General features: G+C 42.7%; 1 protein-coding gene across 2 annotated transcripts in view; it reads left to right on the top strand.

The window, feature by feature from the left end:
* Positions 1-12,418, top strand: part of MAML3 (mastermind like transcriptional coactivator 3) — a 436,258-nt gene that overhangs the window by 254,379 nt on the left and 169,461 nt on the right. For both annotated transcript variants that reach the window (XM_034959164.3, XM_003820676.7), the window contains exon 2: positions 7,931-9,520. In XM_034959164.3, coding sequence (XP_034815055.2) covers positions 7,931-9,520 — 1,590 coding nt within the window. The remainder of the gene's footprint in view (positions 1-7,930; positions 9,521-12,418) is intronic.

Genomic DNA, 12,418 nt, shown 5'->3' with positions numbered 1-12,418 from the left:
GGGCACTTAAATCTAGAAGACAGTTCTGGAAATGTTTTGTGCACTCTTCATATTCTACTCATTAAAATATCTAACACATGAGTATTCTGGGTCATTCATTAAATAAGCAAGTCAAATTCATCCATGTGTTCATAGGCTTATTACCTGCTGGTAGAATGGAAAGAGAATAAGCATGTGATAATTGATTCCAGTGAATCATCTTCTAGTTTGACCAGAACAGATCAAAATGACCAAAATGTTCTCTTTGAGCCTCTAAATTAGTTATAGCATCTGCAAGCTAAGACTCTCTTATCTTCAAGCCTTGGGAAAGACTTGTGTCTCTACCAGCTGGTGAAGGAAGCTCACTCACACTTTTGGTTGAAGAGGGTGCTATAGTGGGTGAGAACCACTTGAAGCCTTTGTATGGAAATTTAAAATTCAAGTCTGAAAATAAGCAGCGTTTGGGGTTTACATTCATGTGAAAACATGTGACCATGGTAATGTCACTTAAAGTCTCTGGATTTCAGTTTCAGTTTTCTTTTCCACAAATCACTTCATATGTTCTCTAGTGGTTCTCATCAGGGATTCCCTGGACCCTTAGAGTCCTCAAAAATATTAAGGAGATAGTCCATTTTCAGTATTTTAAACTAACCAACAGAAATTAGACGTTTATTCTGAGAACACTATGCAGTCCAACATTTTCAAGAGCCTGCTTTGGGGATCAATTACACTAACTCATTGTGGTTATTTGAGAGCTCTTTTTAGCATTCATTCATTCATCCATGAAGGAAAATAGTTATAGTGTGATATGAATTAGAATGTCATGGAGGATCTCTTAACCAACATCAGGAGTTGTAGGAAATGGCTGTCAAGAGAGACTGTGGAGTAGGTAATGTCTAAACTGAACTGTAAAGGACACATAGAATTGGTCAGGTGAAGAAGTTGGTTAAGTGTAAAATATGCAAAGGCTCAGAAAGAGAGAAAACAAATGTGGTATGTCCTGGGAACTGCAAATAATTAAGTATAGCTGAAAGTTTGGAGATGAGTGGGGTTGCGGGGTAAGTGGGGGAAGATGAGAGGTAATGGCTAAGCCTGGAGAGTTTAGCTGGGATGAGGATCCAGTCAGAAGGCCTGTGTGCCAGACCTGAATGATGCTGAAGATGGTGGACAGCTTTAGAAAAGCTTAAAGTGAAGAACGGGCATGATCAGATTCACAATGTATGGAGAAAACCACAGCCACGATGCAGAGAATGGGTTGGAGGTGGCGAGACTGAGGCTGGTCAGGAGCTGCTACAGAAATTCATGAGAGACATATTGAGACTCTGAATGGGGTAGTGGCATTGTGGGCGGAAGATGAGACTAAAATTCATAGAATGGATAGTTCTTGAGGTTTAATTGGGTATGGTTGGTGGGGAAATGCTGGAACCAAGGAAGATCCCCGAAAGCACAATCTGAGAAAGCATATCACAGGTGGCATCAGAACCCCATGCCTTTGATGAGGGCATGACTGTGCTTCGTCCAGTCCTGGATGAGGGTGCAGTGTGGCTTATGGAGGAGTCAGACCTGAGTTTGAATTTGAATCTGGGTTTAGCCATCTTCTGCCCAGCCCCCTGAGTTCTGTAATTTCAGACACACTGCTTAACCCACGATGCCTCTGCAAGATGATTGTAATAAAACCTATCTTTTAGAATCATTGGGAGCAGGAGAGAAGGAATATGGTGGTTTACTAGAGTTGGACATTAGAAATTAGATGTCTTCCATCTTAGAATCTTCATTATTAATAGTAGCATCGCTATCTTTATTCCCAAGCTCTGTGATCCTGCCCAACTTCGTGCAAAATCAGGGACAGGACAGTAAGAGTTTCTCTGACTTGCCAGCACTGCTAAAAGTCTAATGGAATAAAAGACCTCTTTGTCATGGACACTCTGGCCCATGGAACACCTCAAGAATCTGCTAGGATTGGGGGCCCCTGTGTCAGCAGAGGCCTGGTAATCTTAGCCGTGCTCCTCCTTGCTGTGGGTGTCATGCACCCTTGCCCACCACACCCTCTCCAAAACACTGCCCCTTTCCCTGTAGAACCATCCAGCCAGCACATAGCCTGCCCCACAGGTTTGTGGTGAGGATAAAATATGATTCTGTGTGAAAGTTCTTTGTAATTCCAAAGGCACAGCTATTCTTATTACTACTGGTTTGGACATAATGCACAACCCTCCCACTCCCCATTCTGTCTCTCTCTGCCTCTCAGTTTCACTGTCTGTCTTTCTCTCTCTCTCTCTCTCTCACACACACACCACATACCACACACACACACACACACACACACACACACCAGTTTCACAGAAACAAGCCATCAAGCCACACTAAATGAGGGACTTGCGCTGGAGCCATTATGGAAGACGAATTGTTTCCTTCAGAGTAATTGACACATGATAGCAGCCCATATTGTCATAGGCATTGGATGAACAGCATACTTCAGCTCCTGGCACCACAGCTTCACCTAATGGGAGAAAACATTTATATGTAATAATAGTAATACAAGAGCAAGGAGGCTGATGCTCAGGAAAGAGTTTCTGTGATTCTTCCACGAGGGTGCAGTCATACTAAGAGGCTTCGGGCTTTGCGAGGCAGAAGGGCCAGGGACTTCCTAAGATAAGGCTATTTGGGATGAGACTCTGCCCTGAGTCTTGAGGAGAGGAAAGTCACAGGGACATTTCCCTGTGCGCAGCCAGGCATTCCCATGTTCTCTGAGCAGGGAGCTTGTGAATCAGCCTTCTCAGCCACATAGCTGGCTCTGTGTCTCCCTCTCCGCCTCCCTCTGTCTCCCATGAGGAACATAAAGAGAATTAGACTCCCAGACCACCTTTCCATATAGCAAAGGATGATGAGGCAGACAGAAGGGATGCTAAGATTGCTCTGCTATTTTGGACATAACAAAACAAAACATAAAAATTATAGCACAGCATCTTCGATAATGTCTTTCTTATATTCCAAAATGCAGATACATGAAATATATAAATCAAGATTTGGGTTAAAGGGGCATGCAGTGGAGAACTTTAGGCCCTGGAGGAAAGGGAACACTCGGAGGCTCCAATCAGGTGGCATGCTGAAAATGTATTTGATTCGAACCTCAGCGATCTAGCCTCTGCTGTTCTACAATCTAGGACATGAATGCATTAGCACTTGGACTTGAATTGCAAATTTGATTTTTGTTGTTCATATTAAAAAAGCTACATCAGATGCTTGGAAAACATTAGGGTTTTGCTGGCTAGAGAACAGAAATACCCTACCTATTTGTGTTTTGAAGATCCAGTAAGCATTCCTTCTCAGTTGCAGTTGTAACTATTTGTATCACTGAATTTTGAAAATGGTAAAGCTAAGACTTAGTGGGTGTTTACTGGTATCAGGTGTGAGGCTAAGTGCTCCCTACATTATTTCATTTAACCTCAGACTCACGGTAACTCTGTGAGCTAGATATTATTGACCCACTTTGCAGGTAAGGAAACCAAGGCTTAGGAGAGGTTAAATAAGTTTTCCAGGATTCATTTATTCAATATGTATTTATTGTCTATTCTGAGCTACTGGAAACAAAATGGAAGAACCTCTGCCTTCATGTAACTTATATTCTAATGGAAGGTATCATAGCCAACATTTCTTAAGAACCAGACAATATTGATATGTATTAGCTCCTAGGTAGGTGATGTTGGATTTGAACTCAAGCTTTCTAACTCCAGAGCCAGTGCTCCTGTTTCTCTAATTCTCACTGTACTGCCTCACCCAGCTGCTCACTCAGCCGTAAGAGGTGAAACTTGGGTTTCCAGCCAGAACTGCCTGACTGTATGGTCTTGGCCACCACCATTTTACAGAGAAACAAATGGACCAGCTTCGTTTACTTCTCTGTCCTGCTCCATTCATTGCATGACCTGGAACAGAGTCATGGACTTGGACTTTCTAAAATCGAGTCAGTTCATTGTTAAGACAAATGCTTATGTTTTGAAGGTTAACATCACTCCAGGAGGTGCCAAAAGCCCTAACCTTCACTTCCTTTAAGTCCTAAATCTGTGATATTTGATCATGCTGCTATGTTTGGAGCTATGTTCAAGTATCTTCCATACTTCTGATCAAAACCATGGTATCTTGCCTTGTCCAATAAATAATATCATTTTCTAGCAGTTTCTGTGTAATACAATGAGTTGAGCCAGTATTTTTTTTTTCCGTCAAATTCCAACGTGTTCCCGTTAGGGCCTTGTGTTCAGCAGTTCGAGGGTCTCTACCAAATGACTATGGGCTGTGTTTGATGTTGTAAAAATATAAGATTTAGGAACAAGGGTTAGACTGGATTTTTACTCAAGGGCCCTTTCTACTCTGTTTACTTTTCTTTCTTTCTTTCTTTCTTTTTTAAGATGGAGTCTTGCTCTGTCAGCAGGCTAGAGTGCAGTGGCACGATCTCAGCTCACTGCAGCCCCTGCCTCCCAGGTTCAAGTGATTCTCCTGCCTCAGTCTCCTGAGTAGCTGGGACTATACAGGTGTGTGCCACCACCCCAGCAAAATTTTGTATTTTTAGTAGAGACGGGGTTTCACCGTGTTGGCCAGGATGGTCTCAATCTCTTGACCTCGTGATCTGCCCACCTCAGCCTTCAAAGTGCTGGGATTACAGGCGTGAGCTACTGTGCCTGGCCATACTTTTCAAATATAATCATCTACTTATGAAAAAGCACCTAGCAGTAAAATGACACTTCGTGAACTTTACCGCATCTGCACATTAGTTTTATTATCCATGGTGCTCCTCTAGAGGCCTGGCAGTTTCACATGTGAGTGTTCAGGTGTCAGGGGCAGAGGGAATCCTCCCCCTCTCTTGCATTGGTTCTGTAATACACGGCACCTTGCCAAGAATAAGAGAGTACCCGAGTGGAAAGACCACTAAGCCTTTTCTCTCCTACCCTGTCATTCTGCCTTCTGCCTGCAACTATGTAAAGTCACTGAAACCCTTCTAACCCCTCCCAGTTGCCCCTCTGTCACTCAGCAAGCATCTCTCCAGTAGCTATTCTATGCCAAGCTCTTTCACCACGGCCACATGCACTGGCCCTTTCTGACAGAAAGGAAAGCAGCACACAGATGAGTTAGGTTTATAATTGATAAGTCCATAGAGTTAGCAAGACTTCGTAACTGGACTTTTAAAATGAGTTCAGTTAAGTGGATAACACTCTTTAGGGTAAGAGATCTATCACTCCCAAAACCAGGAATGTAGAGGCTGGAATCAGGCATTTCTTATGGTCAATGGGGCTGCCTCCTGCTCAGATTCAAACTTTTCTCTTAGCCCTGTGAATTAGACAATAGAATGATTCATTCCATTTGCAATTGTTTATTAACCCCTGCTATGAACCTGAGGACTGGGTGCAGGCCTGTGGTGCTTACAAAGTAAGCACGTCAGCCACGGTTCCTACCTTCTTGGAACTCACCAAACAGACACGTAAGCAGCTGCCCCAAAGTGTGAAAAAGCTATGGTAGTGAAGTACAGACTGCTTGGAAAGACCTATTTCAGGACATCCAACCTAGTATAGTTGGTCAAGGAAGGCACCTAACATATAGCTAGGGTGGAGAAGAGTATAAGAGAAGATTTCCTAGAGTAAGTGAAATCTAAGATCTAACCTGAAAAATAAGCAGCTATTACCCAGGGGAAGAGGAGAGGGAGCAGGAGGACGTTCCAAGAAAACAAAACAACATGGACAATGCCCTAGAGGCAGAAGGAAGCTTAGCACCGTAAAGGTGAAAGAATTCTAGGCTCTGAAGAGAAACCGGAGTATCAGCACCTTTAAGGAACTGAAAGTCTCAAGAGAGTTTATGGAAAATGTAGGGTAAGGGAGAAGAGGGGAGGAGATGCTGAATAGAGAGGCAAAAAGGTGAGCCTGGAAAGATGAGCAGGAGCCAGGTGGTTTTTGGCAAGAGTCAGTTTGGACTTTTTTTTTTTTTTTTTTTTGAGACGGAATCTCGCTCTATCACCCAGGCTGGAGTGCAGTGGCACGATCTCGGCTCACTGCAAGCTCCACCTCCCGGGTTCATGCCATTCTCCTGCCTCAGCCTCTCAAGTAGCTGGGACTAAAGGCGCCCGCCACCACGCCCGGCTAATTTTTTGAATTTTTTTTTTTTAAGCACAGATGGGGTTTCACCGTGTTTGCCAGGGTGGTCTCAATCTCCTGACCGCGTGAGCCACCGCTCCCGGCCCCGATTTGGACTTTAACCTAAAGACAGTGGAAATCATTGCAGAGTTATACACAAGAAAGGCAGTCTATTTTTTTTTTTTTTTTTTTTTTTTTTTTTGGAAAATGTGGCATTATAAGGAGTAGATTCAGGGAACACAAAACAGTAAATAAAAAAATAGACTAAAGAGCAAATGAATGGAGGCAAAGCGTAAAAGACGAGTTAGAAGATGGCTGCAACAATCTAGTAAGAGATAATGGTATCCTGGCCAAGGACAGTAACAGTAAGGGAGGAAGGAGATGAAGGGGCATATTAGTTATATTTTGGAGGTGGAATCCATAGGACTTGGTGATTGCTGACGTGGGAGGTTTCAAGAAAAATGCTCAAGTATCTGACTTGAATAAATGGATAGATACTGAGATGGGGAACAGTGATGAGGATCTGGTTTGGGTAACAAAGGATAATAAGCTCAGTGTTGAGACATGTTGAGTTTTAGATGTCCATGAAATATCCAGCAGGAGAACATTGGATTTAGTGGAGCTGAGCACTAATCCAATGAGCCTGCTTCAAATATCTTCTCTAGGCTGACGACCCCAAAACAATGTACCCAGCCCAGTTTTGTGAGCCTGGGAAGATGAGCATCTTTTGGGGCCGTCAGCCTAGAGAAGATAGTTGAAGCTGTTGTAATCGTTGAAGTTGTCTAAAAAAGAATGTAGAGTGAGCAGAAGGAGAGAAAAAGCTTAAGACAAAACATTGAAGAATCCCATCCTTTAGGAAAAAGAAAGACTACATAAGAGATTGAGAAAGAGCTGGTAAAGGGAGAAAGGAGGAAATTGAGAAGAGTGTGATGTTGTGGAAACCAGTGGAAACGTGCTTTTAGAAAAGAGTGAGCCTATCAAAAGGTTCTGAAAGGTGAGGTCACATAAGAACTTAAAGTAAGTTTGGGATTGCATTAAACATTAACTTTTGATTCTATGCTATTTAGTACATGTGTTAAATTCCATATTCTTAGAAGTTTTTATTTTAGCATTTTTTTAAAATGTTGATTTAATTCCTTGATGTTCTCATTTAAGTTGTGGCAAGAATTTAGGATAGGTATTAACATCGTTTTCAAGTATGTTACATTTTGGTCCAAGTCTCATGTCTAGCATTCATGGTGGCTCACACCTGTAATCCCAGCACTTAGGAAGGCTGAGGCAGGCTGATCACTTGAGGCCAGGAGTTCCAGACCAGCCTAGCCAACAGGGTGAAACCCCATCTCTACTAAAAATACAAAAATTAGCCAGGCATGGTGACGCGTGCCTGTAATCCTAGCTACTCTGGAGGCTGAGGCAGCAGAATCGCTTGAACCTGGGAGGTGAAGGTCTCAGTGAACCAAGATAGCACCACTGCACTCCAGCCTGGGCGACAGAGCAAGACTCCATCTCAAAAACAAAAAAAGAAAGAAAATAATAACAGATTATTCTTCCTTGCTGAGAGTATTGCCCTTATTAACTATCTCTTTTCTTTTTTTTCCCACCCTTCAATCTTTTGTTTGTTTTCTATCTCTTAGCCCTGTGAGCTCTGCTTTTAGATAAAACCTTTTCCCATACAATTTGAATTGCAGCGTTGCCTGATTTTGAAATTATAAGTATGACGTCTTTCCTGTGTGTCGTAAACCACTTAAAAGTTAGTTCATCTCAATGCACATCTCAATCCTTAAAGAGTAAAATATGACTTGGAGGTTTAGTCATCCTCTTTCCTGTTTCTTTTCCAGCTACAAGAGACTGTGAAAAGGAAGTTGGAAGGAGCTCGATCACCACTTAATGGAGACCAGCAGAATGGTGCTTGTGATGGGAATTTTTCTCCGACTAGCAAACGAATTCGAAAGGACATTTCTGCGGGGATGGAAGCCATCAACAATTTGCCCAATAACATGCCACTGCCTTCAGCTTCTCCTCTTCACCAACTTGACCTGAAACCTTCTTTGCCCTTGCAGAACAGTGGAACTCACACTCCTGGGCTTCTAGAAGATCTAAGTAAGAATGGTAGGCTCCCTGAGATTAAACTTCCTGTCAACGGTTGCAGTGACCTGGAGGATAGCTTCACCATCTTGCAGAGCAAAGACCTCAAACAAGAACCTCTCGATGACCCTACTTGCATAGACACATCAGAAACATCTCTTTCAAATCAGAACAAGCTGTTCTCAGACATTAATCTGAATGATCAGGAGTGGCAAGAATTAATAGATGAATTGGCCAACACGGTTCCTGAGGATGACATACAGGACCTGTTCAACGAAGACTTTGAAGAGAAGAAGGAGCCAGAATTCTCGCAGCCAGCAACTGAGACCCCTCTCTCCCAGGAGAGTGCGAGCGTGAAGAGCGACCCCTCTCACTCTCCCTTCGCACATGTCTCCATGGGATCTCCCCAGGCGAGGCCTTCTTCTTCTGGTCCTCCCTTTTCTACTGTCTCCACGGCCACTAGTTTACCTTCTGTTGCCAGCACTCCCGCAGCTCCAAACCCTGCAAGCTCACCAGCAAACTGTGCTGTCCAGTCCCCTCAAACTCCAAACCAAGCCCACACTCCAGGCCAAGCTCCACCTCGGCCTGGAAATGGTTATCTCCTGAATCCGGCAGCAGTGACAGTGGCCGGTTCAGCGTCAGGGCCTGTGGCTGTGCCCAGCTCTGACATGTCTCCAGCAGAACAGCTCAAACAGATGGCTGCACAGCAGCAACAAAGGGCCAAACTCATGCAGCAGAAGCAGCAACAGCAACAGCAGCAGCAGCAGCAGCAACAGCAGCAGCAGCAGCAGCAACAACACTCAAATCAGACTTCAAATTGGTCTCCCTTAGGACCTCCCTCTAGTCCATATGGAGCAGCTTTTACTGCAGAAAAACCAAATAGCCCAATGATGTACCCCCAAGCCTTTAACAACCAAAACCCTATAGTGCCTCCAATGGCAAACAACCTGCAGAAGACAACAATGAATAACTACCTCCCTCAGAATCACATGAATATGATCAATCAGCAGCCAAATAACTTGGGTACAAACTCCTTAAACAAACAGCACAATATTCTTACTTATGGCAACACTAAACCCCTGACCCACTTCAATGCAGACCTGAGTCAGAGGATGACACCACCGGTGGCCAACCCCAACAAAAACCCCTTGATGCCGTATATCCAGCAGCAGCAGCAGCAGCAGCAACAGCAACAGCAGCAGCAGCAGCAGCAGCCACCACCTCCACAGCTCCAGGCCCCCAGGGCACACCTGAGCGAAGACCAGAAACGCATGCTTCTCATGAAGCAGAAAGGAGTGATGAATCAGCCCATGGCTTACGCTGCACTTCCATCCCACGGTCAGGTAAGTGTGAAAGTGAGACACACTTCTAGCAGTTCTTGTGGTGCATTTCAGACTGTCGATGTGTGATGTTCTACAAGCTTCCACTGTAGTGGGGTCTAATTGCCTGCAGAAAACCTCTTTACACATCCTCAGGTAGTGGCCAGGTTTGGAGTGTTCTTTTTCCATTTCTCCTAAGAGATGGAAAAGGGTGGCATGATAAACTTTCATGTATTTCAGTGTCTAGGAATCAAACTTCTTTTATTCCCAACTGCAGATAAGAATTACATAAAATTCTCACTCTGAGGGAGGGAGGCTGCCGAGGTCACTCCACCAAACACGGCACTACCTCTGTAGCTTCTCTCCCAGCTTGCATGATCCCAGGCTCTGGGTGGTGGGAAGCAGGGGACATTCAGGGCTGTCTACAACAGTTTTATAAGGCCCTGAGCAGCCTTCAGCTGTCTTACTGAATTATGAATAATGGGAAATTTGGCTTGTTGATGTTCAAATATAGGAGAGCTTTCTGGATTTTCAAAGTGAAGTGGAGGGTAGATTTTTGTAGGACCTTATAATGTTTAAACACTTGCTGCTAGACTAGCAACAGTTAGAAGCTGGTTCAGTCTTCTTACTTGGGAGTGCAATGAAACCTCTCTGATACAATCAGCTTTATTTCAGGAAAATGTGATGGTGAATATATCTTAGTGCTGTATTAAAGTCTCTACTTTCCCACTGTCCTCCTTCATGGGAGGTTGGGCTCTTGGTATGCATGGTAAAAAATGAGCAGCAACCAGTTGGGAAGTGAATAGTCATTGACAAGCTTTTCACTCTCTTCATCCTGACCAGTGGCAAACAGCCAAAGCTCCTTTAATATAACATTTTTTCTACCCTGAAGGAGAGAGTGGGGAAATGCCCATTAAAGCGACTCCCCCTGCCCTACATGGATGAATTCAAGAGAGATCATCTTACTGCCAGTTGCTGTGCTGTGCCTCAATTCTTCCAGGATGCAGACACGGTCATTTTACTTGGAGAATTTGCAGAAAAGTCTTTGCTTTAGAGGCCCTCATGTCTAAACAGGTTCTAACTAGTGCTTGGGTAGGTGTCCACAGTTGAGTACTTTAGAAGCACTGGGAAATAACGCAGGCAGATCTTGCCTCACTTGGTTATTTGCATCTTGTAGCTCCTGGAGTGCCCCACCCCACCCCCGAAACCCCAAGCTTGATGGAGCTGCAGGGCTGGAGGTGGTGCTGGCCTGCAGAGACAGGCCTGAGCTCTGTGGCTTCATTCTTGTCCTCAGCCTTACAACCCCCAAACCTCACAGTGGCTTCTTGTCTGCACATGCCAGCTGGCTCTAAAGATTCCGTCTGGAAAAATAAAAGTATAACTTGGTTTACATTGACTGCAATCAGTAGCTACTAGAAAAATATCATTGAAATGTGAACTTCTATGTATTATCTTAGTTTCATTAAGAATATATACCATTGGGGAGATAACAGCATTTTATACACTCCAGATTAAGTTCTGAAGCAGGCAGAAATATAGGCAATATACATGAATGTTTGTAGTAGCCCAGGTGTGTCAGAAGGTTTATGAGATCACAAGCTGTCAGAATGGTCTGTTGTTAATACAAATTGTGCTTCTACATTCGCTGTTTTTACACTAGCTACAGGAGAGTATTTCCTTCAAGCCAGACCAAAGATGAATAATTAATTCCAGTTCACAGGCTCTGCAGACATTTGAGTGCAATGATGCACCTATCCTCACCCCCACTAAACGTCTTTCAAAATGTGCCAACTTGGGACAAGTTCCTGTCTTTGCGGGAACATGAGTTTTAAGGGTACTTCTTTGAGGTCCTTATGCCTGCCTAACTATGTGTCACTGAAGCTGGTAGCTGCAGAGGTCATGTTTTGAAAGAGCTCAGTCAGCTGAAGAAGCAAAATGATGTTTTTCTGGATTAAATCTGTGTGCTCCTCCTCTCTTCTCTCGTCTCACGAAGTATTTTCAGTGTGGACAGAATGTTCTTTTGTGAGTCCTCATTAGAATAATCACTTCTTAACCTCACAAAATCTCATCAGGTAAAAGTGTGCTTTTTAATGAAATATTAACTCACCACTGTTTGAAACGAGCTTCAAAATACATATATAAACATGTGAATGTCTTTCTGCAAACATATCATTTATTTCTTGTTTTTATCTGATTGTGAAGCAGTATTTACATAGTTCTCAGAATAGTTCATTACATTATATGCGGGTACATTCCACAAATACGAGCACGAATTACAGGTACGATATAAAATATAATTATACATAGGTTTAGTTCAGTTTCGTTTTCTGCTATTGCTAGTGAAAACTCACTTTATTCTTTGTTGATCACAATGACCATGATCAACATTTCGTTTTAATGAATGACTTCAAGCAGCAAAGCCTTTTAGGCACGTTTATTTCAAGAAAATTGTCTTTTACAGATGTTTACTTATTTGGAACATTTGTATAAAATGCCATCTCAGAAATGAATAGAAATGCGCTTACTTCCTGTATATTTCAAAAAACAGGGAAACAAAAATAGAAACAAAAGATATTTCAAAATTTTGAATGTGTTTTATCTAGTAATTGCATTTCTCAGAATTTACATATTATTCTTTTTGATCAGATGGTTGAACAAAGATTATGCTCATGGTGTTACTTATGATAGTGAAAAATTTGATCCAAAAATAAGTATTTTGGAAAAATAAATACGTACATGACATTCATGATATAAATGAATGACTAATCATATGGAAATGCTCATAATATGAATAAAATGGATCATAAAACAATTATATGTTACAATCCAAATTGTGACTATTAATATGTGTAGAAAAATACTGAATAACTAAAATGTTATTTTAGGAATTCTAAATACTGAATTCCTAAAATGTTAGGAATG

Source organism: Pan paniscus, chromosome 3 (genome assembly GCF_029289425.2).
Source record: "Pan paniscus chromosome 3, NHGRI_mPanPan1-v2.0_pri, whole genome shotgun sequence".
NCBI lineage: Eukaryota > Metazoa > Chordata > Mammalia > Primates > Hominidae > Pan > Pan paniscus.
This window is presented reverse-complemented; position numbering and strand designations above follow the sequence as displayed.